The 26,220-nt window shown below is 41.6% G+C and overlaps 1 protein-coding gene across 1 annotated transcript in view; it reads left to right on the forward strand.

Moving 5' to 3' along the window:
- LOC148802814 (uncharacterized) overlaps positions 1-25,711 on the forward strand; it is an 87,198-nt gene extending 61,487 nt beyond the window's left edge. Inside the window, exon 9 of the mRNA XM_088897994.1 lies at positions 25,419-25,711. Coding sequence (XP_088754120.1) covers positions 25,419-25,612 — 194 coding nt within the window. The 3' untranslated portion in view covers positions 25,613-25,711. The remainder of the gene's footprint in view (positions 1-25,418) is intronic.
- The last annotated feature ends 509 nt before the right edge of the window (positions 25,712-26,220 follow it).

Consider the following 26,220-nt stretch of genomic DNA (forward strand, 5'->3'; position numbering starts at 1 on the left):
CCGCTCCTCCAGCCTAAGGGCTAAAACGCCGAGCTATTGAAAGACCTCGACACCACATAAGACTTAGCCACCCCATCGGCATAGGCTAAGTACTTGCAATGCCTAAGGCGCAGGCAGTTCATCCACGAACCTTGTGACGTGTGGCCCACCTCGGCATGCAACTAGTTGAACCCGCTCAGGACAACTGATGTCAACTTAACCCGGGTAAAGACAGGTCGGGCATGTACCCTACTATGTCACTCACCTCGGTGTACATAAGGCTACCCCTACTAAGTATTGGAGTACAGTTCGGTATCACGGCAGTTGAGGAACCCTCACTTCGGGTAATTAGCCTGATAGCCTAACAGTTCAGAACAAAGAAACCACTTTGGCAAGTAAAAGAAAAAATTTGCACAAGTGTTTAGCAAAGTAAATTTTTTTTTTATTATGAAAATTTCATTACAAAAGTTTTGTTACAAGAAAGAGAAAGAGAGAAGACTAAGCTTGTAAATACAGGGACCGAGCTATTTTGGAAGCTCGTTGTCTTTGCCAGATACCTCCTCGGGGGTAGTAACCGGGCCAGCATCCTCTACTTCATCGTCAGTGCCTTCATCATCGGAGTCCGGGTCATCCTTCGACTGACGCACGATGTCATCGGTGATCCGAGAAGTAGTGATGGCACTCGTATTGAGCTCGGGGTAGAGGTGCCTGATTAACCACCAGCTGAGCTTGAAGCCCCTGTGGTAGGTCTCGGTCATCATGTCATCACACCTCGAAGATTTGGCATAGTCGATGACGGCTTGAACTTTGGTCTCCTTGAGGGCATCCTCGAAGATCGCCGTCTTCTCCTTAATGTCTTCTTGGAGGTCCTCCACCTCGTGCTCCAGCTTCCCTTTGGCTTCTTTAAGGCCCTGCACCTTGAGCTCCAGAGCATCCTGTTCTACCTTAAGGGTGTCCACCTCGAGCCTCAAGACCTCTTGGCCGACCTTGTACTCATTCACTTCGGCCCTCAATCTATCCTTATCTCGGGCCAGCTCGCTCTTCTCCGCCAGGAGCACCTCGATGATGTTCTTCTGAGCTGAGGCGTCACTTTCCAAGCGGTGGACATGTCCGCGAACGACCCTTAGTTTTGTATGGGCTGCATGGGATGACTTCTCAGCCTCTAGAGCCCGCCTCAGGTGCCGATCTGATTGAAGGGTCAAGGCACGTACGGAAGAGTTCACCTGCAAAAGGGAAACCAGTCAAAAGGGAAACCAAAAAAAAAAAAAACTCACCACCATAGTTTGAGTGGCAGCTCAGGCACCGAGCTGACCAGGAGTATGGTCAGCCCAGTCAGTGACCTCCTCCGGGTATGCAGTCAGTTTGCTCTTCTCCAGGCTGCACTGGGGGTTCAGGACGGTTCGGCTCCCCTGACCCTCCGAGCTGGACGCCGTCATCTCAACGTCATGGGCAGACTCCTCGGAAGCATCGGCGGCAGCATTAGCAGGACGGGCCCCAGCGGCAACCTCTGTAGAGTGAGCATCAGCAGCAGCCTCCGTGGCACTCCCGGCGACAGGCTCGGTGGACTTAGCAAAGGGCTCTGCCACGATTTTGGGCCTCTAAGGCATCGCGTCTCCTTCCAGGTCGATGACAGGTGGAGTACCTCGGAGCTCAGGCTCCAAAGCTGGGGCTTGTGGAGGTTGAGTCTCGGCAGAGGCTTGAGGAGATTCGACGCGCACCTTCTTGGCTACGCGCTTCTTTCTCTTCATCTGGCGGAGGAGCCTCTGGTTGTCTATCTTCTCCGCCTCCATAGGACCTATAGTGAAGCTCGGCGTTAGCAATCCCGAAGTAAACATGCAGACAAAAAGCCAAAGTGAAGCAAAACCTAACCAAGCTTGTGCATGAGATTGAAACCCGGGCGGGGAGACAGGTAATAAGACCGTCTGTGCCCGGGGAGAGTGCCCGAAGCACTCTTCTTTATGGCCAAAATGGTGCTAAGAACGTCCAGGTCGATGGGAAGAGATCGGTCAAAGCAAAGAGAGATGGTCCCAACCACATTCCGTATGGAATTTGGGTGAAGTTGGTCCAAAGTGATGTTGAAGTGCACTAGCATCTCAGCAATCAAGCGGTGAAGAAGAAGTCAGAGTTTGGCTACTAACTGCTCTCTAAAGACCATGATCTCATCAGGACCGTGCTCCCATGGGAAGTTGCTGGTAGGGAGACTGTATGAATACTCCCCGGGAAGATAGAACCTCTGTATGGAAGGGCCGAACTGGTCTAGCACCCGACCTCGGTGGGAGGTGGATGCCAGATAACCCGAAGCCACCCGTACAACGGGCGGCTGGGTAGCCGAAGAGCCACCCTGAGCCAAAGTACCCACCTCGGGCTCATCGGCTAGGCTACCTACGCTAGATGACATAACAGGCAGAAAGGAAGGAAACAAACTGGATGGAAAAAAGAAGCTCGGGAGAATCACCAAAGGAACGCGACCGGACTGGGAAAGAGGGACGAATTGGAAGACCCGAGCTAAGAAGCCTCTGGCGCAAGCTCAAACACTGACGCTGAAGACTTTGTGGCGAAGAAATGGCCAAGGGCCCCCCTCTATTTATAGCCACGGCTGCGGGTTCCTCGAGGCGAAAACGGTTTAGCGCGTTTTTGACGTCTGCGAAGTCCAAATCATGTGAGGTTCGCGCGTAAACTGAATGCGACCCGGGTCTCTCTTAATCGAACCGGGCACTGGACCGGTCCAGCTGGATGAAGCGCGACGGAGTGGCATGAGTACCGAAGCCAAATCCATCCGGCGCGTCATGACCTCCCTGCGCTGGGTCAACGCCGCCAGCACAGGGAGTGGGGGGCAATTGATGGGGGTGATTTGACCCGACCTCATAGCACGGGTACACGTGGGCGTGACCTTGCCCAAACAGTGACTCAGCGTGACAGCGCAACACACGCAGCCGCAACTCGGAGGGAAGGTCCCACCGAGTTCAGCCTGGCAACTCGGCGGGATAGACTACTCGTCGGGAGCCACCTGGCCTATACCTCCTCCCCGGGGCTAGGGCACCTCGGGCTGCCTCCGAGCTCGAGGTCCCCTGACCTTCCCTAGTATCCGAGCTCCTCCTAAGGGATCTCGGGCCACTCTCAGACAGGAACACACCGATCCATCTCTAAATACCATGAGGTGAAAACACTTCGGGCCAGACAGCTCGGCATAGCTTGCCACAGGCAGCTCACCGCTTACGGGATAGCCCGGCGCAAGGTAACTCGCGAAAGGGTAGTTCGGCATATCGCAAGAAGATCTCCTACCCGACCACTGTACCCGACAAATCTGGGACAGCCGCCATGTCCCTTGTCAGATAGCGTCGTGCCTGCCACCTTTAGAGGGAGTCTTACACTTGACAGGCGCGAACCCTGCAATGACGACCCTGCGCGTGCCACCTCAGCCCTACCTGTAATGGCTGTGGCAGGCTGACAGTGGCAGTTGTACCTGCCCTGTCAGAGGCCAGTGGGCCTGATGCAACGGAATTCTGTTATAAGGAGCCTATTCTCAGAGAATAGGGGTATCTTCTTGATCACTTGCTCTATCTCACTCTTAGCCTTTATCCTCTCCTTGCTTCTTACACAGAATACTAACTCAATCGTCGGAGTGTTCCCGCCGGGCAAACCCCCTGGGGATTCTTCTTCTTCCTCATCTCAGGTACCTTTCGGGAGCCATGCGTGTACCAGCTAGGAGTGATCGGATTGCGCACCATCAGATGGAGTCGAACAAACGACTCCTTAACTAGCTTATCCATTCAGGGACAAAGCAACAAGCTGGTAAGTTCACCCACTTCAGCCATTATGAACTGACCCTCAAGTCAGTTTCTTGTCTCTTCATGTCTTTTCTATACTTGAATAATTAACAATTACACGAACATCTACATTTTATTGAGGAATGAAAAATCATAAAATCTCTCTTGATCCCAAACTTATCGAATATTTTTCCGGTTATCTACTTTGTGTGACAACATTTTCTGAGCCATCAGAATACCAACAACTAATTTCGAATCCAACTAGACTTTAATCAATGCCAGTCCATGATAAGAGTTGGGTTGGTTGTCCTCAAGTTGAGGATATAATAGATTCTAAAGGGAAAGAGTTGGTTGTCCTCAGTATTTCAGTTTTAGAATTGATCATGGGCATTGCCACATGTTTGCACATGGAAAATATTGGATACCCTCTTAAACATAGGTCTCATCTAGAACCTTGATAATGCCATGAAATAGATGAAAATCACAGGTGATGCATTGATGCTACTACAATTAACTCATTTCTTTTCAGTTGCCTTTTCAGAGTATGTTGTAGGATTTGGTGAACTAATTATAATATTTGAAAACTGATGCTTCCTAATCACTGCTTCTAGACCAACTACCCAAACTACCCCCATTAAAAATAGTATACAGTATGCCTTTTCAGAGTATGTGGTAGGATTTGGCTTTGACAGAGGACTGTCCAAGCACCATATATCACTCCTCTTAAAGCATTAGAAACCACAATTTTAATCTTCCAAACCAAATATCTTTCTAGACCTTTAACCAGTCCTTTGTTTCCCTCAAAAGAGCTTATACAAAAGCATGATATAAAGGAACAAATACAATTACATTAGAAACTACCCTTAAACCTCAAATTGAGACCAAGAAGGATTTGATCCCACATACAGATTGAGAGATCTCACCCACCAAATCAGGGTGTTTTCAATTCTTTCAAAGCATTTCCTCTTCATGCATTTTTCTTCAAAAATTTTCCTCTTAATTCTTTCTTTGCAACCAACATAACACAAGAGAGGTCAGATTCCACAAAATCCTACCTCTTCTACTGAAATTATCCTCTTTGAACATTACTTCACCTTTATATTAATCAATTATATCCATTGCTCATTTCCATTCCATCTTTAATTTGCATACCTAATGATCCAAAAAAGTCTTGCCAACTATGAAGTGTTGAGGAATTGAAGCTGGTTTATTTGGTAGGTGCTTGGCATCGATGTTGTTTCTTCAGAGATGTTTTCTGATAAAATGGTGTTGTATGCATGAGATTCTGTTGCACCATTTTCTTAGAAAACAACTCATTTTTTTCTTTTTTTGGTTTGGCATTGATGTTGCCACATAGGCTGTTTTCTGGGAAAATAGCACCAATTTTGTTTGGTTGTGTGATTAGTTATGATTAGATTTTCTTTGTGTGAAAGCTTTGCTTGAGCGTTTAAAGAATGAATACAAAACATGGATTTCATGGGGCCTTATGCATGGATTTTAAATTCCTTGTATTTTTTTATATGTCAATTGGATATTGTATTTAAGTAATTTTCTTGGATACTATAATAATTAATAATTTAAATATTTTTTTTATTTTTATTTGCATTTTTTTGTTTAAATTGATTTTTATGTATTATCTGCCATGAGATTCGTATTAAATAGGTACCAAAAAATTGTTGAAATCAAATTGATATAAAGAATAAAAAGTAAAAAAGCAAAGGCAGCAGTCATACAACTGCTGCCTTAGATATAAAAAGACCTAAGGCGGCAGCCTAAGGGGAGCTAAGCCGGCAGTTCAGACCGCCACCTAAACATGGAAGAAATATTTTAACTGACCTAAGGCGGTGGTCTAAGGGGATCTAAGCCAGCGGTCCAGACTGCCACCTAAACATGGAAGAAACATTTTAACTGACCTAAGGCGGCAGTCTAAGGGGATCTAAGCTAGTGGTCTAGACTGCCACTTAAAAATGGAAGAAACATTTTAACTGGCCTAATGTCACGGGGTTAATTGTTGAGGCCTCGTGCGGCACTCGAATGGGGCAAGTGAGCCTAAGCAACAAAGCAAACACACACAAAAAGGCAACACGATGGCACACGAATTAGCAAAAGGCTATTTGTATTGCATTAATACATGGCATTCACAAGCACACAATTTAGTGTCGAGGGGATCTCGTGCTTAACATTTACACGCTACTGGTTCACTCGACTACCTATCTCCCCTCAAAGAGTATGTTAAGCTTTTGGGGGAGTGACAAAAGAAAACATCAAAAGAGTGGAAAATCATGCTAAGTAATTACAATAACGCTATTGGCAGTCCCCCCTTACAAGATACATACATAGCCCACCCATGACACACATGATGACACCATGAAGGCACATTGTAGGCACTCTGATGGCACGGCGGTAGGTGCTTGATGGCACGGTGAAGGAGTCACTTGTGATAGTCTCCCCCACTCAATTCGATCTCTGCCCTTGGAGATCGGCTTCGGCTGGTCCCTTAGAGTCATTGATGTGGAAGGAAGGTTCTTCTACTGTTGCACGAACCGGCTGTCGTCCAAGGCTGAGGTGTATATTTTGGTGGTATGGTTGGGTTGGCTTGTTCTGTTGGGGTCTCCTATGGCTAAGTCCTTTCTTGGCAGCCTCAAGGTAATGTTAGTGACTGATTCAGCTTGGTTATAGGGAAGGTTTGGGCCAGGTAAGGGTCAAAATGGTATTTTGGATTGTTGGCGTGTTACTTCCCATGATTTTTTCCCCAAGGGTGACTCATAGAGCTACTATGGGATTTAGCCTGAGGGATGGTGCTATAGTGGTCCTTAAATGGCTTGGGTGACACTAGCTCTCCCTAGTGGTTGTAGTAGTAGATGTGGGAAAAATTGGACACGGCCTTGGGTCTTCTGTTGGGCCAATCAATTAAGGGCATATGAGGCTTCTAGTGCGGATGTGGCTTCTGCTGATGCCATTGCTACTGTGGCGCTATCTTCTTGGAGTTGGCACGATCGCGTCTGGTGGTAGTGTCCTTGGTTGCTGCTGTCGAGTCCTTTGACGTCTCTTGATGTGGGGTTGGATGTTGGAGCTGAAGGGCTTAGACTTGTTTCTTCTTGGTGTCAGCTGAAACAATCATTTCAATCATACAGGGTGATGGCTCGTCAATGATCAGCAAGGCGTTTAGATGAGGTGCTGGTGCAGCTCTTGCCTATGTAAAACATTCCATGCCTAGGACAACATTAAAGTCATCCATGGGTATGATGAAGAGATCAATCTCCTTGTCCCAGGTGCCAACTCGAAGTTTTACTCGACGAGCCATGCCTTCAATGGGTTTTGCACCTGTGTTAATAGCTTTGTGCCAGCCAGGCTCTTTTGAAATGGCCAAGTTAAGTCTCTTGGCCTCTACAGTGGAGATAAAATTGTGAGTTGCCCCTGTGTCAACCAGGGCCCTAGTTGGCCTCCCACCAAGGCATATGTCAACATACCTCAGTCCTCTCTTGACTAAGGCGGGCTGCTTCAAAGTAGCCCCCTTCTTCCTCATAACATTGAAAAGTTGGAGGGCACCCACTCTTGATGCTTGGGCATTCCGTTCCCCATCACCGTGCTCATCATCACTTAGTTTGGCAATGAGGGCATTCAACTTCACTCGCTTTGGGAAATTCCTGGTCAAGTGCTCCTCCCCTCAAATGTAGCAAGTGGGAGGACAGCTAGGTCTCCCTTGATATCTATTGTTGTAGTAGCTTTGACTTCCTTGTGGCTGCTTCCCTTTGTGGTGCTCGACTGGTTTGTGGTTGAAGGGCTGCTTCTCCTTTGGGGGACTTGGTTTTCTATCTCCCCCATTCGAATGCGTGGTATGTGGGCTGGCTGGTCTGCTTCCTTCATCATCTGACAGTCTCCGTTCACTAAGTTGTTCGGCCACGGCCATGGTGGAGACAAGATCCTAAACATTACATCGTTGGAGCTCGAGCTTGGCCCAAGGATTTAGGCCATCCATGAATTTGAACAATAAGTCCTTGTCTGACATATCGGTGACTTCTAATGTGATGGCTAAAAATTCTTTGGCATATATTCATGGAGTGAGTTGCCATGCTTGAGAGTCTTCATCTTGCGATGAGCAAAGTACTCCACGTTCTCTAGGTAGAACTATCTCTTCAGCTCTCATTTTAATGTCAACCTAGGTACGAATAACACACGTACCATGTTCTATGTCAACACACCTTCTGCGCCACCACAACATAGCAACATCAGTCAAATACATAGTAGTAGTACGCACCTGAGTCGTTTCATCGGTCACATTGGCGGTAGCAAGGTACTGTTCCATTTTCCACAAGAAGTTGTCAAGCTCCCGTGCGTTGCAGGTACCCGAATAGGATGTTGGCTCCTTAATCTTGATGTGGGAGGGAGTATGTGCAAATGAGGTGCTGGCTGGATTGGCGATGACCCTCTTCAGGATTGCACATTCAGCTTTGAGTTCCTCTAGTTGAGCTTGGATGTCAGAGGAGGCACATAAGTCTGACTTCATTGAGGCCCACTCTGCTTTCATTTCATCTAATTGGGCCTGGACGGCCATTGATGTGGAGATGGTTCTTCTCCACATTTCCCATTCTTTCTTCATCTCATCGAGCTAGGCTTGAAAACTGTCAAGCTTGTCTTGAACTTGCAAGTTGGATAGGCTTACTTCTTGTTGGCGTGTAGTGCTACAAATTTCCTTGAGTGTGCCATTGATTATGTCACGGACCTCGTCCACAACTCTACTCAAGCGACCTTCCATCTCGACCAGTGTGGTGTCCATGGCTTCCATGTTTTGATGTAGCTCATCAATCGAGTCTTACATCTCACCTATGGTGGCTTCACAACGTAGCATGTGCAAGTCAATGGCTGCATGCTTGTTGAAAGATTTCTCATGTTTGTTGGGCTTCGATGCCTTGTCCTTGTCGATGACGTCGGCGGGTGCACCGTCGGGCTCATGGGATGTGGAGAGTCCATGCTCAATCTCCTCCATGATGTTCCTCTTGTGCTTCATGTTGTCACTCGTGTCACGGGTCGAATAGCAAGGAAGGAACTCCTGTTCTGATACCAATTGTCACGGATTGATCGTTGAGGCCCCGTGCGACACTCGAATGGGGCGAAGCAAACACACACGAAAAGGCAACAAGATGGCACACGAATTAGCAAAAGGTTATTTGTATTGCATTAATAGATGGCAAGCACAAGCACACAGTTCAGTGTCGAGGGGATCTCGTGCTTAACCTTTACACGCTACTGATTCACTCGACTACCTGCCTCCCCTCAAAGAGTACATTAAGCTTTTGGGGGAGTGACAAAAGAAAACATCAAAAGAGTGGAAAATCATACTAAATAATTACAATAACGCCATTGGCGGTCCCCCCTTACAAGATACATACATAGCCCACCCATGACACACATGGTGACACCATGAAGGCACATTATAGGCACTCTGATGGCACGATGGTAGGTGCTTGATGGCACGGTGAAGGATTCACTTGTAACACTAAGGCGGTGGCCTAAGGGGATCTAAGCCGGTGGTCCAGACTACCAGCTTTATTAACTCAAAGCTAGTGGTTCTGATATACCACCGCTTTAGAAATGATTGAACCATGTTGGACTAGGCTTTAAAGGCGGTGGTCTTTTTTGACATCCCTTCGACTGTTGGATCTTTAGTGGTAATGATTTTGTGGGTAATCTCCCATATTCATGTTTGCGAAATTTGACATCCCTTCGACTATTGGATTTTCCTTCTAATCAATACCAAGGAAGCATTGATACATCGTTCATTACTAGTCTCACCTAAGGGTGTCAATGGACTTGTTTTGGATTGGATCCCATCCAGTCCAAAATCAATTTGGATGGATTGGACTAACCAATAAGACATATTGGATTGTACCAATCTGGTCCAAAATATTTATTAGATTGGATTGGACATAGTTCGTCCGTAACAAATTTATTTTGGATTGATTTGGATTAAGCCAATATTTTGTCCACTGATATAAGATAAGAATATATATGTCAATGGACTGGGTTTGAGTTCAGCCCAATCTAAATCAAAATGAATTTGAACAGATTGGACGGTCCAAACATTGAATTGGGCTGGTCCAAATTGGTCCAAAACATTCATCGAATTGGATTGGACTTGGTCCATTTATAATAGACTCACATTGGATTGGATTGGACTGGTCAGTCCACTTGACACCCCTAATCTCACCTCACTTGAGTACTTCTCTTTCCTATAATCGTTTCCAAGGTTCATTTTCATTTAGTTCATTAGCTAACACTTCCAAACTCGAGGTGTTTCATTCTATAGACAACAACCTAGTTCTAGAAACTGACTCTACAACTTAGGTTCCAAGTTTCCAATTGAAGTCTCTCATTTTATCAAGCTTAACATTCATAAATGGTTCCATTCCAAGCTTCTTCTACCATCAACACGACTTGTGGATAGTTCAATCTTTGACAACGAGAACTTGAAGGGTAGTTTCCAACTTGGTTGTTTGAGAATAATTCCAAATTAGAAAGTTTAGCTCTAATGAATAACTCCTTTACAGGCCTCTTGTTCTTCCACCTCATCCCTGTGTGAATATGTCTCAATTGTGTCTTTCTCATAACAATTCTCTGATTCGATCCCAATAGAGATATCAATGTTATCTTTCCAAACCTAGAAATAATTACTTAAATGGATTGGACCAACATTTTAAAAAATGACCCGGAACTGGAACCGTTCTGGCCATTGGTTTATAGGGGCGTCATAGACCGATGTGAGAGAGGCCTATCCTAAAATGGAAGACTCTCTCACGGTACCTTGGCGTTCACGAATATGATGGGTAAGCACTCACTGGACAAAAAGGCTTAACCTAAAATGGCAATGAACTTTGTCTGACAGAGGCCAAAGGGAAAGCTCATAAGATGAGTGGATATGATCCTTCACAGAAAGGTGGTGGGGTTATGCAACTGAAATAGTTGGCTCCATGCACCCTATGTGATTTCCCACATTTCTAGAGACATAATTCGCAGTCTCTGTCACTGAGATGAGAGGGAAATCTCAGAGATAAATAAATGGAAATGGAACATAGATTAAAAGCCATATCTATGTAGATAACATGAATCAAATAAGGTTGTGGACTAATATTTGCTTTGCCCTTTATCAAAAATGGCAAACGGACAATTTGCTAAATTGTTGGACGACAACAAACTTAAGGGCCCAAACTACACTGACTGGTACCGTAACCTTATGCTGGTCCTGACATCCGAGAAATTGGACAATGTAGGTAAAACCCTGCTCCGGAATGTTTGGGTGATAGGGCTTCTGATGCCTGTACTAGGGATTAGTAGGAATGGGAAGAGAAAAATTCCCAAGCCCGCTGCTACATCATAGCATCCTTAGACAACCCGATACAACGACAGTTCGATCAGATCAAATTGTCCAAGGATATCTTGGACAGTCTAAGGATGATGTATGAAGAGCAGAATCATTCTACTCAACATAAGGTCTTGAAATAGTTCATGATCGTGCAGATGTCCAAGAACCAGTAGGTTCATGACCATTATCTTAAGATGATGGGATATATCAATGAACTTGAGGCTCTTGGATCCGGGCTTGACCATGTCACTAAGGTAGACGCCATCCTAAATTCTGTGCCTCCTTCCTTCAATCAGTTCATCATGAACTACAAATGAATAAGCTAAATGTTAGCATCCAGGAACTTAGCAATATGTTGCAAAGGGCCGAGGAACTGATCAAGAAGAATGAGCCCATTGCCATGCTTGTTGAAGCTGGTAAATCGGGCAAGAAGAAGAGGGCAAAGAGAAAGCCTTAGAAGAAAGCTACTAAGTCCAAGAGGAAGAAGAAGGACAAAGCATCAGATGATTGTCACTTCTACAAACAGGCTAGCCACTGGAAGAGGAACTGTCATTAGTACCTAGAATCCAAGAAACAAGGTAATTTTGAATCCTTTGTCTTAGAAACCAATTTGTTGGTAACTTCTGCTTCCTAGTGTATTAACTCTAGGGCTTTGACTCATGCGTGTAACTCACTGCAGGGGTTCATGATAAGCAAAAGACTGAGTGATGGAGAAGTGACTCTTTACTTGGGGACTTCTACAAGTGTTGCAGCTACAGCTATAGGAACTATAGAGTTAAATTTCAGAGAAGGACCTCGAGCCTCAAGACCTCTTGCCTGACCTTGTACTCGTTCACTTCGGCCCTCAATCTATCCTTATCTTGGGCCAGCTCACTCTTCTCCACCAAAAGCACCTCGATGAAGTTCTTCTGAGCCGAGGCGTCACTTTCCAAGTGGTGGACTTGTCCACGAACGGCCCTTAGTTCTGTATGGGCTGCACGGGATGACTTCTTAGCCTCTAGAGCCCGCCTCAGGTGCCGATCTGATTAAAGGGTCAAGGCACGTATGGAAGAGTTCACCTGCAAAAGGGAAACCAGTCAAAAGGGAAACCAAAAAAAAAAAAAAACTCACCACCATAGTATGAGTGGCAGCTCGGGCACCAGACAAATTGGGTTCATTAAATCCATTGGGTTTCTCTCTCTTTTAAACAGTGGTTGTAAAAAGTTGGATGGGTTTTCCTTTCGTTTACCTTTTTCCTTATTCCAACATGGGGTCCAAAGCCCATTATATTAAAATTCATTATCTAGAATTCTAGATTCTAAATAAGCATTAATTCAACAAAATGACTTTTTCTTTCTTGAAAACTTGGTGGACGGGGCCCGCTGAAGGAAGCCAAATTTTCTATGTGGATGGGCATGAGGACAAAAGTTCAATAAAGAAAAAAAAACATATTATTCCAAGTCAAGTCATCTAATCAGACAAATTGCAACCTTTATTCTTTTTCTTAAACAAATTTCTTAAGAATTTTCCCTCAACTTTCTTTCTATCCCTTTCTTAATTCCTGTCAAACCAAACAGAGGCCGGAGAAATGCAATTCCTCGTACTCAATTGCATGCATGTAGGAGAAATATAGGAATCTAAAAATTGATCAAAACTTAACTTTGAAGAAGGTCCATAGAGTTGGCAACAACTGAGTGAAGTCACCAAGGAGAAATATAGGAATCCTGATCCACTTGCTTTCGGTTGAGAAAGGGATGACAATCACATCCTAATATACAAGTATGAATGATGTTTCAACCTAAAGCATTTTCAGCTTGATTTCTCAAATGCCAAAAGTATCAACAAGGCAAATACATCCAAAGAAATGAAATGATAGAGCATTAAACCTCAGTCTCCTAATCAACCCTTTGAAGAAAAGATTCTAGAATCTAATGGCAGGAGACAATTTTAGTTGCCTAAGTCGGGAATCGAGCACGAGTCCCTGTCTTATCCAGGGCTACGTCCTCGGCCTCTGCATCACTAACGTCCATGCAATGGCCTTTCTTGGTAAGGATGACTAACAATGGGTCCACACAAATGAGATGCGTGGTGGATATTGTCCGGGTCTATCAGTGGAAGAGGGTCATAACAATCTCTAAAGATGACACCTATAGCAGCGATTCAGGGATGGTCGTTCTTCTCTCCAATGCCCTCTGAGTAGTAGGCTTGGAGATTGAATATCGAATGCCTCTCCCACCTTTGCCTTCTTTGTTTGATCCAAAATCCACAATTCGACATGCGCTGGAGAAGATAAGGAGCAAGCAACTGAGGGTGCTCATCCTTCTCTAGTCATCCTCTCTTGGTAAGGATGACTAACAATGGGTCCACACAGATGAGATGTGTGGCGGATATTGTCCGGGTCTACCAGTGGAAGAGGGTCATAACAATCTCTGAAAATGACACCTATGGTAGCTAGACCTATTCATGGGCCGGGTGGCCCGATTGGCCGGCCCGGCCCCCGGACGGGCTTGAACGTGGTTATAGGCCTGTGGGCTTAAATTCAGGCCAAAAATCCCGGCCTGTAATAAATTCGAGCCGGGCTTGGGTTTTGTCAAAATAGCCCAGCCTGAGGCGGGCCCGACCCGACCCAATATTAGACTTAAAGTGAGTAATGTTATTATGTCAATTTGAATAAATTTTTTGATTTATGAATGTAAAACTGTGTTTTAAAATATAAAAGAAAGGAAAAAAAACCATCTTGTAGGCCCATTGTTCATTTAAATAGGAAAAAAAAACAATCTGAATTTTTAATTCTAATTTGAATGGATAGCCCATTTGCTGGTGTGTTTCCTCATTACTGAAGGACCCATCCTCATGCTAATGATGGAAGGCCTTTAGAGAGTTCATCATATAAATCTCCCTATCACATGCACTCATATTAGCTGGAGGGAACACTAATTACGCCCTAGTTTGATCTAGGTCAAACCAAAGTGGTTTCCACTGACTTTCATAAAGCTAGATTTCGGTGGGCTCAAATTGGCTAGGGTTCTGCACATATCCTCTCCAGGAGGTGTGTGACCCACCACTAAGGGAGGTCATCCAATGACCAAAAGGGACACCATGGCAATGATGTGCATTCAGCCATGGTGTGCGCAAGAGCCACTATCGAAACTGCATGGACCAAATTTTTATGGTCCATGCTTGAAGCACATCACACATCCATACATCACATGCAAGGATAAATTGATCCAATCAATTAAATATCTGTAAAGCCCATTTGAAGCCCATTTTTAATCCATAATATTAACCATTAATATTATCTAGGTATATGGGTTGAATTAGGGTTGATCAGTTCAGGCCATATAGATTTATCCGTAAAGTGGGCTTTTAGCAGTTTTAACAACTTAAAACTGGGCCTTTACAGGTTGGGCCAAATTAAGCATTTAATTAATTATCAATCCTTAGACCCATTAGTGGGAAAAATAGGGTTTACATTCAGCCTTGATCGAACCCTAGATTCGGTCCAACCAGTTTGGACCAATCTGGTTCGAATGGGTCTAGGGTTTGATCTTTAATTAAAGATTTAATTCAAGAATTAATCTAAAATTAAATACTGATAAAAGATCAAACAAGAATCAGTCAGGTAGGGCTATTCGCACATTCCATTTTGCAAAATAGAGGTTAGATCCCAGTTTGTAGTTTCTTAAACTACAAATCGCAGATAGTGATTTTCTCATCTACGAAATCTCCTTCCTGCGCTGCCAGATTCGATCCAAAATAAAATAAATAGAAATCCTAATTTTCTATTAATATTACATCAGATCGAATCCTATACATTCAGTCTAGAAAATAAAAAAAAATTATTTACAAACCAGAATGAATGAATAGAAACTACAAATCGCAGGTTCACTACACCAAACAAGATTTCGATCTCAAGTTGTACGAATAGCCCATAAATCAAGAAAATATTAAAGAACAATTCTAAATTAATTCCAGATTTATAAAAATTAATTTTAGATCATTTGTCCATCAATTGGGAACAAATTTCCCAGAAAAACTTTAAAATGCGCAAATCGGGTAGAACACCTTCTGCGCATTTACGCAGGTTTCAGATCTGGTTTATTTGGTTCAAGACTTGAACCATGGCTCTGATACCACCGAAGGGATGAGAGATCCATCACATGGATGCCCAAATCTTGCAGAATAGGGTGGGCGAATTTCAAAAATTTTCTCTCCCTTCAACTAGGAATCGTAGTCCCTATTTTAGAAAAATCATATTTTTCAAGGATCAATCTTGAACCATAAACTAGACCAGATTTGAAACGAAACAGTAGGAGAGGGATATACCTGATACAGAGAAATAGTATCTCTCAATGGAGGTGTTCACGCCCAAAGAAGATCACCAAAGACTGCTCCCACTGAAGATGACAGAGTGGATGGAGGAGCAGAATCAGCAGGGTCCGTCCCACGAACCGAATTCTTTAGCAAGAATCCAATGGAGGCAATAAACACAACTTCCTATCAGCCTTTCACCAAAGATTGATGTCAAGATCCAATCTTGACCACTCCTATAATGTTGGAGAATGAAATGGCAGAATGGCGGTGGCCGGAAGGGATCACAGGGAGAAGGCGCAGTTACACTGTGTATTCTTCTCTCTATAATGTTGGAGAACGAAATGGCAGTATGGCGGCGGCAGGAAGGGATCACAGGGAGAAGGTGCAGTTACACAGTGTATTCTTCTCTCTGTAATTTGAGATCTGGTATCTCTAGAATTTCTGGGATGGTTTGGATGGTTCACCCCCTCCTGCTTTTATAGGCTTAAAGAGATCAGCTTCTGATCTATCAAGAGTTTCCTAATTCAGATCATTATCTGAATCTGGACTCTCTTTATGTGATAAGGATAAGACCCTTATCTTATCTGCAGATTAGATCAGCCTTCTCCTAATCTTATCAGGAGGTTTCCAGATCTGAATTCAGATGTGGACTCTCTGAGTGGATAGGGTAGGACTCTATCCTATCTGCTGATTTAATCCCAAATCCGCCCCATCTATTTAACTAATCAAATTAGGCCAGTTCGAAATGGGCTTTAGGCCCAATAAGTCTATGTGCTCAAAACTGCTTCCAAACTGCTGCCCAGTTGGGCTTCTTGGTATGGTGTGGGACCCAAGCATTGATCTACACATCAGCCACATGGGTTCGGCGCAGCCTTTGTTACAAGGCCTGGCCGAATACACTGTTGTGGACAGTGCACCACCTGAAACCCATCACATGGGCTTCTATTGGGCCCAACACTTACGTCAAGTGGTCCCTAGGCCAAGCCACTTTATAAAACCCAGGGGCTGTGGGCAGATGCAAGATTCGCCCATCAGGCATTACCCTCAGTGGCCTTACACTTAACCTATCAGCCCATAATGATCAAACACTGCCCGACAAGAGAGGACCTCTCCCTCGGCTGCAAGGAATAATGTTGCACACTCCTTTTATATGGATCCCGGGAATTAAAACCTTTTGCAAACATTTTAGAAACCGTAATATATATACTTTTATATCTCATATAAAATATATTTTGCAAATCAAATCTCAACGATTGAAATCGGTCGCCGATAGTCTTGGTTTCCATCAGAGAGAATGCATCCCCGATCATTACCTTGTCCGACAAAGGGGCTGATCTTGTCACTATGATCACCCACTCAGATGAATTCTCAGACTGTCCCAACATACCCAGGTTTTGACCCCCGCTAAGGATCTCACTGATTGGTACATCAAAGATAGCCAAATCCGACACCTAGTGTAGTATCATAATCGAGTCTAGGGGTTAAGTGTAACTTTCCAGTTTTGCCCATTAATCTCCAAGGTCCAGGGAAATATTGGAAATCTGGTCCGGTTCAAAGATTTAATTAATCCTACACTGCAAGTGCCTTGGGTCTCACCCTGGCAGCTGAGACAGGCTACCCAACCGACTTGGTGGCACATCAGTTTCAGCCTTATCAGGATAGGTCTCCCAGACCGACCCACCGGCTGTGAACATTCTAAACTAACACGAGTCTCATTAAGTGTCCAGTTTAAGGATATAACACAGAAACACACCACAAGAACATGAATCAAATATGCACTTTATTTATTTACAATAAAAGTCAAAAGTGCATCATTCTGATTGAAGCTAAGAGCATACAAAGATTGTCTAACAACTAAATGTTGTCTGGGATTTCATGGGGCCTTATGCACGGATTTTAAATTCCTTGTATTTTTTATATGTCAATTGGATATTGTATTTAAGTAATTTTTTGGATATTATAATATATAATAATTTAAATATTTTTTTATTTTTATTTGCATTTTTTTGTTTAAATTGATTTCTATGTATTATCTGCCATGAGATTTGTATTAAACAGGTACCAAAAAAATGTTGAAATCAAATTGATATAAAGAATAAAAAATAAAAAAAGCAAAGGCAGCTGTCGTACAACTGTTGCCTTAGATATAAAAAGACCTAAGGCGGCAACCTAAGGGGAGCTATGCCGGCGGTCCAGACCGCAACCTAAACGTGGAAGAAACGTTTTAACTAACCTAAGGCGGTGGTCTAAGGGGATCTAAGCCAGCAGTCCAGACTGCCACCTAAACATGGAGGAAACATTTTAATCGACCTAAAGCGGTAGTCTAAGGGGATCTAAGCCGTTGGTCCAAACCACCACTTCAAAATGGAAGAAACATTTTAACTGACCTAATGTCCCGGGGTTAATTGTTGAGGCCTTGTGCGGTACTCGAATGGGGCGAATAAGCCTAAGCAACAAAGCAAACACACAAAAAGGCAACAAGATGGCACACGAATTAACAAAAAGCTATTTGTATTGCATTAATATATGGCATTCACAAGCACACAATTTAGTGCCGAGGGGATCTTGTGCTTAACATTTACACGCTACTGATTCACTTGACTACCTACCTCCCCTCAAAGAGTACGTTAAGCTTTTGGGGGAGTGCAAAAGAAAACATCAAAAGAGTGGAAAATCATACTAAATAATTACAATAACGCCATTGGCGGTCCCCCCTTACAAGATACATACATAGCCCACCCATGACACCCATGATGACACCCTGAAGGCATGCTGTAGGCACTCTGATGGCACGACGGTAGGTGCTTGACGGCACGGTGACGGAGTCACTTGTAACACTAAGGCGGCGGCCTAAGGGGATCTAAGCCGGTGGTCCAGACCACCAGCTTTATTAACTCAAACCCAGTGGTTCTGATATACCACCGCTTTAGAAATGATTGAACCATGTTGGACTGGGCTTTAGAAATGATTGAACCATGTTTGCGAAATTTGACATCCCTTTGACTATTGGATTTTCCTTTTAATCAATACCAAGGAAGCATTGATACATCGTTCATTACTAGTCTCACCTAAGGGTGTCAATGGACCTGTTTTGGATTGGATCTCATCCAGTCCAAAATCAATTTGGATGGATTGGACTAACCAATAAGACATATTCGATTGTACCAATCTGGTCCAAAATATTTATTAGATTGGATATGACATAGTCCGTCCGTAACAAATTTGTTTTGGATTGGGTTGGATTAAGCCAATATTTGGTCCACTGATATAAGATAAGAATATATGTGTCAATGGACCGGATTTGGGTTGAAACCAATCTAAATCAAAATGAATTTGAACAGATTGAACGGTCCAGACATTGAATTGGGCCGATCCAAATTGATCCAAAACATTCATTGAATTGGATTGGACCTGGTCCATTTATAATAGACTCACATAGGATTGGATCGGACTGGCCAGTCCCTTGACACCCCTAATCTCACCTCACTTGAGTACTTCTCTTTCCTATAATCATTTCCAAGGTTCATTTTCATTTAGTTCATTAGCTAACATTTCCAAACTCGAGGTGTTTCATTCTGTAGACAACAACCTAGTTGTAGAAACCGACTCTTCAAATTGGGTTCCAAGTTTCCAATTGAAATCTCTCATTTTATCAAGTTTAACATTGATAAATGGTTCCATTCCAAGCTTCTTCTACCATCAACATGGCTTGCGAATAGTTCAATCTTTGACAATGAGAACTTGAAGGGGAAGTTTCCCATTGATTGTTAGAGAGTAATTCCAAATTAGAAAGTTTAGATCTAATGAATAACTCCTTTACAGGCCCTCTTCTTCTTCTACCTCATCCCTGTGTAAATATGTCTCAATTGTTTCTTTCTCATAACAATTCTCTGGTTCGATCCCAATAGAGATATCAGTGTTATTTTTCCAAACCTAGAAATAATTACTTAAATGGATTGGACCAACATTTTAAAAAGTGACTTGGAACTGGAACCGTTCTGGCCATTGGTTTCTAGGTCGACAGTTCGACCATCCAGTCCGAATGGATGATCCATTCTGACAAAATAAATTAAAAAAGGAAAAAAAATAATTAAAATTTAAAAACAGCTAAAAACCATTGAAAGGATCGATGGTTCAACTGCTTGGGTCAATGGGTCACTGACCGATTCAACAATTTTTGGTCAAGCACCAGATTTAGGGTAAAACGGAACCAATTGCTTGGATGGTTTCCAGGCAGAACGGTCCAACCATCCAGATCAACGGCAGTTCAAAAATCATGAACCCACATGCGAATTTTGTACCTAGACAACAAGTTCTTTACGGGAAACCTTCCTGATAGCTTGCTGAATAGTTCTAATTATTTGCAAGAATTAGATGTCAGTCATAACTACATATATGGTCCTCTACCTGGATGGTTGGGAAATTTATCAAGACTTATATCTCTTTCCATGCCTAATAATTGTCATGAAGGACCAGTCCCACATGTAACTATGGCAATTGGACCAACTTCAATTTAGTCCAAATTCATTGCAGCAAGTACATCTTCAAAATAATGGGCTCAAAGGACCAATGTCAAAGGCATTCTCTAATTTCTCCTCCTTGGTGACTCTGGATGTTAGTTATAACCACTTAACTGGTACCATTCCAGAATGGATTGGTGGACTTTCAAATTTAGGTGCCCTTCACTTAGAAGGAAATCAATTTGAAGGTAGAATTCCCATCGAGTTGTACCAGTTGCAGAGGCTTAGCATAATGAGCTTCTCCCACAACATTCTTTCTAGTCAGATACGTTCATTCTTCAACAACATAACATTTGCAAGGGAAAACGAACCATATGAAAGAAATTGGGAAGTTTTCTTGTCTGGAATTGATCTTTTATGCAACTAATTAATAGGTCACTTCCCGTATGAAATTGGAGACATAAAGGGAATCAGTGCATTGAACCTATCCCACAAGTATTTAAGTGGACACATCCCACTATATGGCCTCACAATTTAAGGATCTGCCCAAATATACAGTGATTAATTAAATTACTCAAATCTAGTTGAACCACCGCTGGATCAAATTCATGCGTGTAGCTTTTGCTGCATCAACTCTATGTGTACAATTCGACAATAACTGACTCAATCATTCACTAATTCCCCTATTAATTACTTATTTTATAACTAACCAAATTTACCCTGTATCTTTTTTTGAAATTCAAATTGATATTGTAACTGACAACTGTATATATTTGGTTTCAATTACAATCAATCTAGTGAGAGAAAATCCTTTTTTTCTATACTGTCCAGTTTTTGCATTCTTCCTAACCTGGTATCAGAGTTCTCGTATCAGGGCTCATGGTACAGGGAAGCACCTCCTCTACAGCAACCACTGTAGCATATGGATCAATGAGTGCACTTAGTCCATCAAACAAGGGCAACATTGCACACCTTCTTCCCATCAAGTTGAGCGGGGACAACTTTAATCAATGGAAGGCTCAGCTCATGCCAATTTTCAGACTTCACCAACGATTGGGATATATTGATGGTATGAACCCCTGCCCTCCTCACTATGTTAGGAACCCTGTCCCTAGAACTGATACTGAAGACATAGTGAGTGTCAATCCTACTTATACTTGGCAACAGAATAATCGAATGATATTAAGTTGGATCATTGCCTCCCTCACTGAATCCACTGTCACACATGTTGTTATTGTTCTACATCCTATGATGCGTGGCAGAAACTTACTCGGACATATTCTTCATCCTCTCGTGTGAGAGTTCAACTATTGAGACTTCAATTAGCAAATCTCAAGTGGATCTACTAGTTGTACTGAGTACTTTCAGAATGTCATATCATTGCTAATAATCTTGCAGCAATAGACAAGCCAATGTCTAATGAAAATCTCATTTTGGTCGCTCTAGGAGGCCTTGGCCCCAAGTATGGACCATTTGTTACATCTGTCACTACAAGAGCAGATCATCTTTCCTTTGATGACTTTTGTGGTATGCTTCTTAGTCAAGAAATTCGTTTGAATGATCTTCAATCTCACAACTCATCAGATCTTCAAATACCATCAATTAATGCAGCTACAATGTCCTATCAAGGTTCACACTGTGGTCATAACAATTATAAAGCAAAACAAGCCCTATGAGCTTGGTTTCAGCGTCTTAGCAATTTTCTTCAAGCACATGGATTTGTTGGATCTAAAACTGATTCTTCACTCTTGGTTTACCGCAATGGAGGCACTCTCATTTATGTTTTGGAGTATGTCGATGATCTCCTTTTCATGGGCAATGACACTTCAGCAATTAACTCCCTCTTGCAGTCACTTGGTTCTACCTTTGCTTTACGGGACCTTGATCAACTCAATTATTTTTTAGGTGTTGAAGCCGCCTACAACCCTAATACACCAGGGATCTTCTCCAACGGACTAAGATGGCTGAATCTAAGGCTATCCAAACACCCATGTCTCCTTCTACCACTTTAACTTGCACATCTGGTTCAGCTCTCCCTGATCCGACAGAATACAGGAGCATTGAAAAATAATTCCTACAATTACAAACCTAACTAATTTGATGTTGTTATACCAGGATCACAATCTCTTTGTGCTTACTGAATTGGAATATGTTCATATATATTCATATAAAAGTATGTTAATTGGATCTAGAAATTATTTGAGTGATGAAAAGGTCACGGTGGAAGTAGAAGTGGAGGTCACAACAAAATTCCAGTACGAAACTTACAGGAATGATCCCTCCTGAGATGATTGAGCTAAACTCTTTGTCAAATTTCAATGTGGCTCATAACAACCTATCCGGAAGGACTCCAGAGAGAAAAGGACAATTTGCAACATTCGGGGAAACTCGTTATGAGGGCAACCCTCTTCTTTGTGGAGGACCCTTAAAGAAGAATAATTGCAAAAACAGTTCCAAGGCACCACCATCTATGCAAACAGCTCCTGATGACATGGACATGGACATGGACAGCTTTGTTGTAAGCTTTATTGCTTCTTATATAACAGCGTTGTTGGGTTTGGTGGCAGTCTTCTACGTAAACCCCCATTGGCGACGAGTTTGGTTTTATCTAATTGATGTTTGTATTACCTCTACTTACTACTTTGTTATGGACAATATCCACAAACTGTTATCTTTTTCTTATTAATTAACAATTGTATATTCAATTTTTTTCTTTTTTTTTTGAGAAAGTATTATTTCATTGCTCCAAAAAGTAACAGCCAACAATAAAAAATTAAAGCGGACGCTCAAAGCTATACAAATAAAACAAAAAAGACCACCTACCTGAGCTTAAGAACCAGGAAAAAACCTACTGAACCACCACGATAGGACTGACAGAAAACCATCCAAGAACCACAACTCACCCAACAAGGGTCCCAAGAGTAGACAAAACCAGCTATACTCATTTACAGGAGTTAGTATTTGATTTATTAAATTGATTAAAATTGAACCAATAAATAGAATTTTTAATCAAAATTGTAAAATGAAAAATCGAACAAATTGAATTGAGGAAAAATCAAAATAATCAAAAATGAAATTTTCGTTTTGGTTTTTTGGCTATTTTGGTTAACCATGTTTCAATTCTGAAAACCAAAACCAAAATTTCTAAAAAATGAATTAATTGAACTGAAATAATTGCAAATTGCTGAAACTTTTCTTGAAGTTTCTGACCGTTGCTTAAATACCCCCTGAAGTTTGGTAATTTCAATCACATCCCTTGAACTTTATGACAGTTGCAAGTAGACCCCCTCTGTTCGAATCTTCTAACAAAAGATACGAAAATGTCTAAAATACCATCCAGTTATTATTGAGGCTGGTTCCAACAGAAAAAACAATACAGACTTTATAAGAAAAAGAAAAAGAATTTACAGGTGCAGCTTTGCCTTTGTGTGGGGTTGATACAAAGGATAAATTTGAAAAATAAATCAATTTTGAGAAAGAAATCGAAAAAATTTGGGGTGGTGATTAATATAAAGAAAAAGCTTGTAAATAAACATTTTGGTCAAAAGTAACTATATGGGTATTTTTGTGTCATGTTGTGCCAGGCCACTATGTGGACGTGCCAACATGCCATGCTAGGCCATGGGTCAGGCTATCATGGCCCACATTCTCGTGCCATGCCATGCTAGCTTGTGGGCCTTAAAATCCAAGCCTAGCATGACCTAGGGATATGGGTCAGGCCGTGACATGGCCCGGTTGCTACAATGACCAGGCTTGCTTAGCACAATCCATATCGTGCTGGGTCGTACTAGCCCACGGGTGGCACAGCCCTCTTTAATTGGTATTTTCCACAGATGAATATTTGGGAAGCTAAGTGTCACTACCACTAGGGTACATAGTGGCAATCTGTAATTTATCCACGTATAAATGATCCATAGGATATGTGACACTACACCATATACCACACATGTCAATTTGGCATGCACATGTGGCATCAATGTCCAAACACAACCTCCCCTACGAAAAGAAAATAAAATTTAAGTTAAAGCAAATTAATGTTGCCAAACAAGAAAAGAAAAAGTAGGGCTGAAACGGATCGGATCGGATTCAGCAAAGGGTATATTTGATCCAATCCAATGAGGAATCTGAATGATCCGATTCCGATAACGATCCATAGGATTTTCAAGAACATGATTTGAATTCGAAATTGAATATCTTATCAGATATCCAATTCGAATCTGATCTGATTAGAACTGTAATAAAAAAATTTGTGATATAATATGTACTATATTATAATATATATAATATATATATATAATTATATAAACAATATGTAAAATATATATGTCGTATACATATAATATATAATATTTTATAACTAACAGATTGGATCAGGGTATATCTGAATTCAATCTGTTAACTAGACAAATCAAATTTTCCAGTCCGATCTGATTTGTTAAGATCAATGGAGGTACCCAAATTTGGCTCTTATCGGATCAGATTCAGATTCAAATTGCATCTGATCCGACTTATTTGCATTCCTAAGAAAAAGTTTATATATATGTGTAGGGCTGCAAGTCGGTCTGGGTTAGGTCAGGTTGGGGCCAACCCTAGCTTAACCCTAAGTTTTAAACCCCAACCCTAACCCTAATCCAACCCGATATATCTAACCCTAACCCTAACTAAGTTCCTTCAACCCTAATCCAACCCAACCCAAAATTCAGCTTGGGTTGGCTCGGGTTGGGCCCAACCCAACCTTCTTCCCATTCCTTAAAATCTTGTAGAACTTGTCAATCGCATATTTTAACTCAAATTTCACTACATATATTGATCTATGTTTTATTAATGTTTGTTTGTTAATGTTTTAATTAGTTCTTTTAGTAAAAAAAAAAAAAAAAAAAAACAGAAAGGTAAGCATTTGAAATGACTAGTTTATTATGAGTTATGACTTATAGGTAGCAAAGGGCTGAGAGGAGAGGAAGAATAAAATATGTTATTAGGGTTTTAGTCTTTTGGATTGGGATTAAGTTAAGTGATTATCTTTAAGACATGATCGTACGTGATGGGGCTAAACAACTATTATGCATCTAAGCAAATCTGTGTATGGTATATCATATATAATATATGTATTTATATATGACATGTATTATAGAGTTGGGTTCAGGTTTCACAAGGGGTCAACCCTAATTCAACTCAAAGTAAAGTTGGGTTCATGAATTTCAACCCTAGCCCTAACCCAAACATCAGCCTATCTCAACTCAACCTGACTTCTAAGTTGCAGCCTTTTATATGTGTTGTATGGGATAAAATTCTAAAACATAATACTGTATTTGGTTTGATAAAAGTAAGAAATAAATACAAATTTGAAGTAAAGGTCATAAGAATTTTACGAAAGTTTTAACCTCCATTTTCTGTTTTTCTCTTATTTCCTATCAAACCAAACATAATCTAAAGGTTTATATAACGAAAAGCAATGGGTAAAGTTCTCTTGGTGCATTTGTATGTAGGTTTCCTTGGTGCATTTGTATGTATTTATACATGCACCTATGTTTCTGAAATTAGTATTGTTCTGACGTTTAGGGCTCAAAAGCCTAAAGAAGCTGAAGGTTCTACATCTACGTGGTAATAGTTTCGATACAAGCATTCTACAATTTCTTGGTGCACTTTCATCTCTTGAGATACTCTATCTTAGTAAGAATAATTTGAATGGCTCAATTGATATTCAAGGTGCGATCACTCAAAGTACTTTCCTTAATTTGTGTTCTTATACATAGATTCTGGGAATCTCCTCTATTATTTCTTTTAATTGTTTCTCCATCTTGTAGTGTTAGATGCTTTAAGCAATTTGCAGGTCCTAGGTTTGGAATCCACCTCGGTCAACAGAAGTATTCTTCAAAATATAGGGGTTATGACATCTCTTAAGGTCTTATCTTTGAGCAATAATGGACTCAATGGGACTCTATCAGCTGAAGGTAAAGTTCTCTCAACCATTTTCCTTAACTAAATCTTAGGGCTTAGTTTGACAAAAAATCTATACTACTTTAAAAAGCATCAATGGCCTCAAGAATATTTTTGGAATTTTTTAAGGATAGAATTTATCACTCTATTTTCAAATTTATGGTAAAAAAATGAGGGCAAATAGGGTAATTAGTTATTGATATTAAATGAATTGAAAAGAGGTAATTTAAAGAGATTCAAAGCATTCAATTCTCTCTCATTAAATCCAACATTTAAGTTGTTAATTTGCATTCATGTTCATTGTATCATAAATTTAAGTCATTTTTGTTTCTTTTCATCATTAAGTTCTTTTAATTAAATCCATACTTAATAAATTAATAATTCTAATAACATAAAAGCTTATACTTTTAAAATCTACCTAACA

Source organism: Nelumbo nucifera, chromosome 2, assembly GCF_055504915.1.
Source record: "Nelumbo nucifera cultivar China Antique chromosome 2, China Antique-T2T, whole genome shotgun sequence".
Classification (NCBI taxonomy): Eukaryota; Viridiplantae; Streptophyta; class Magnoliopsida; order Proteales; family Nelumbonaceae; genus Nelumbo; species Nelumbo nucifera.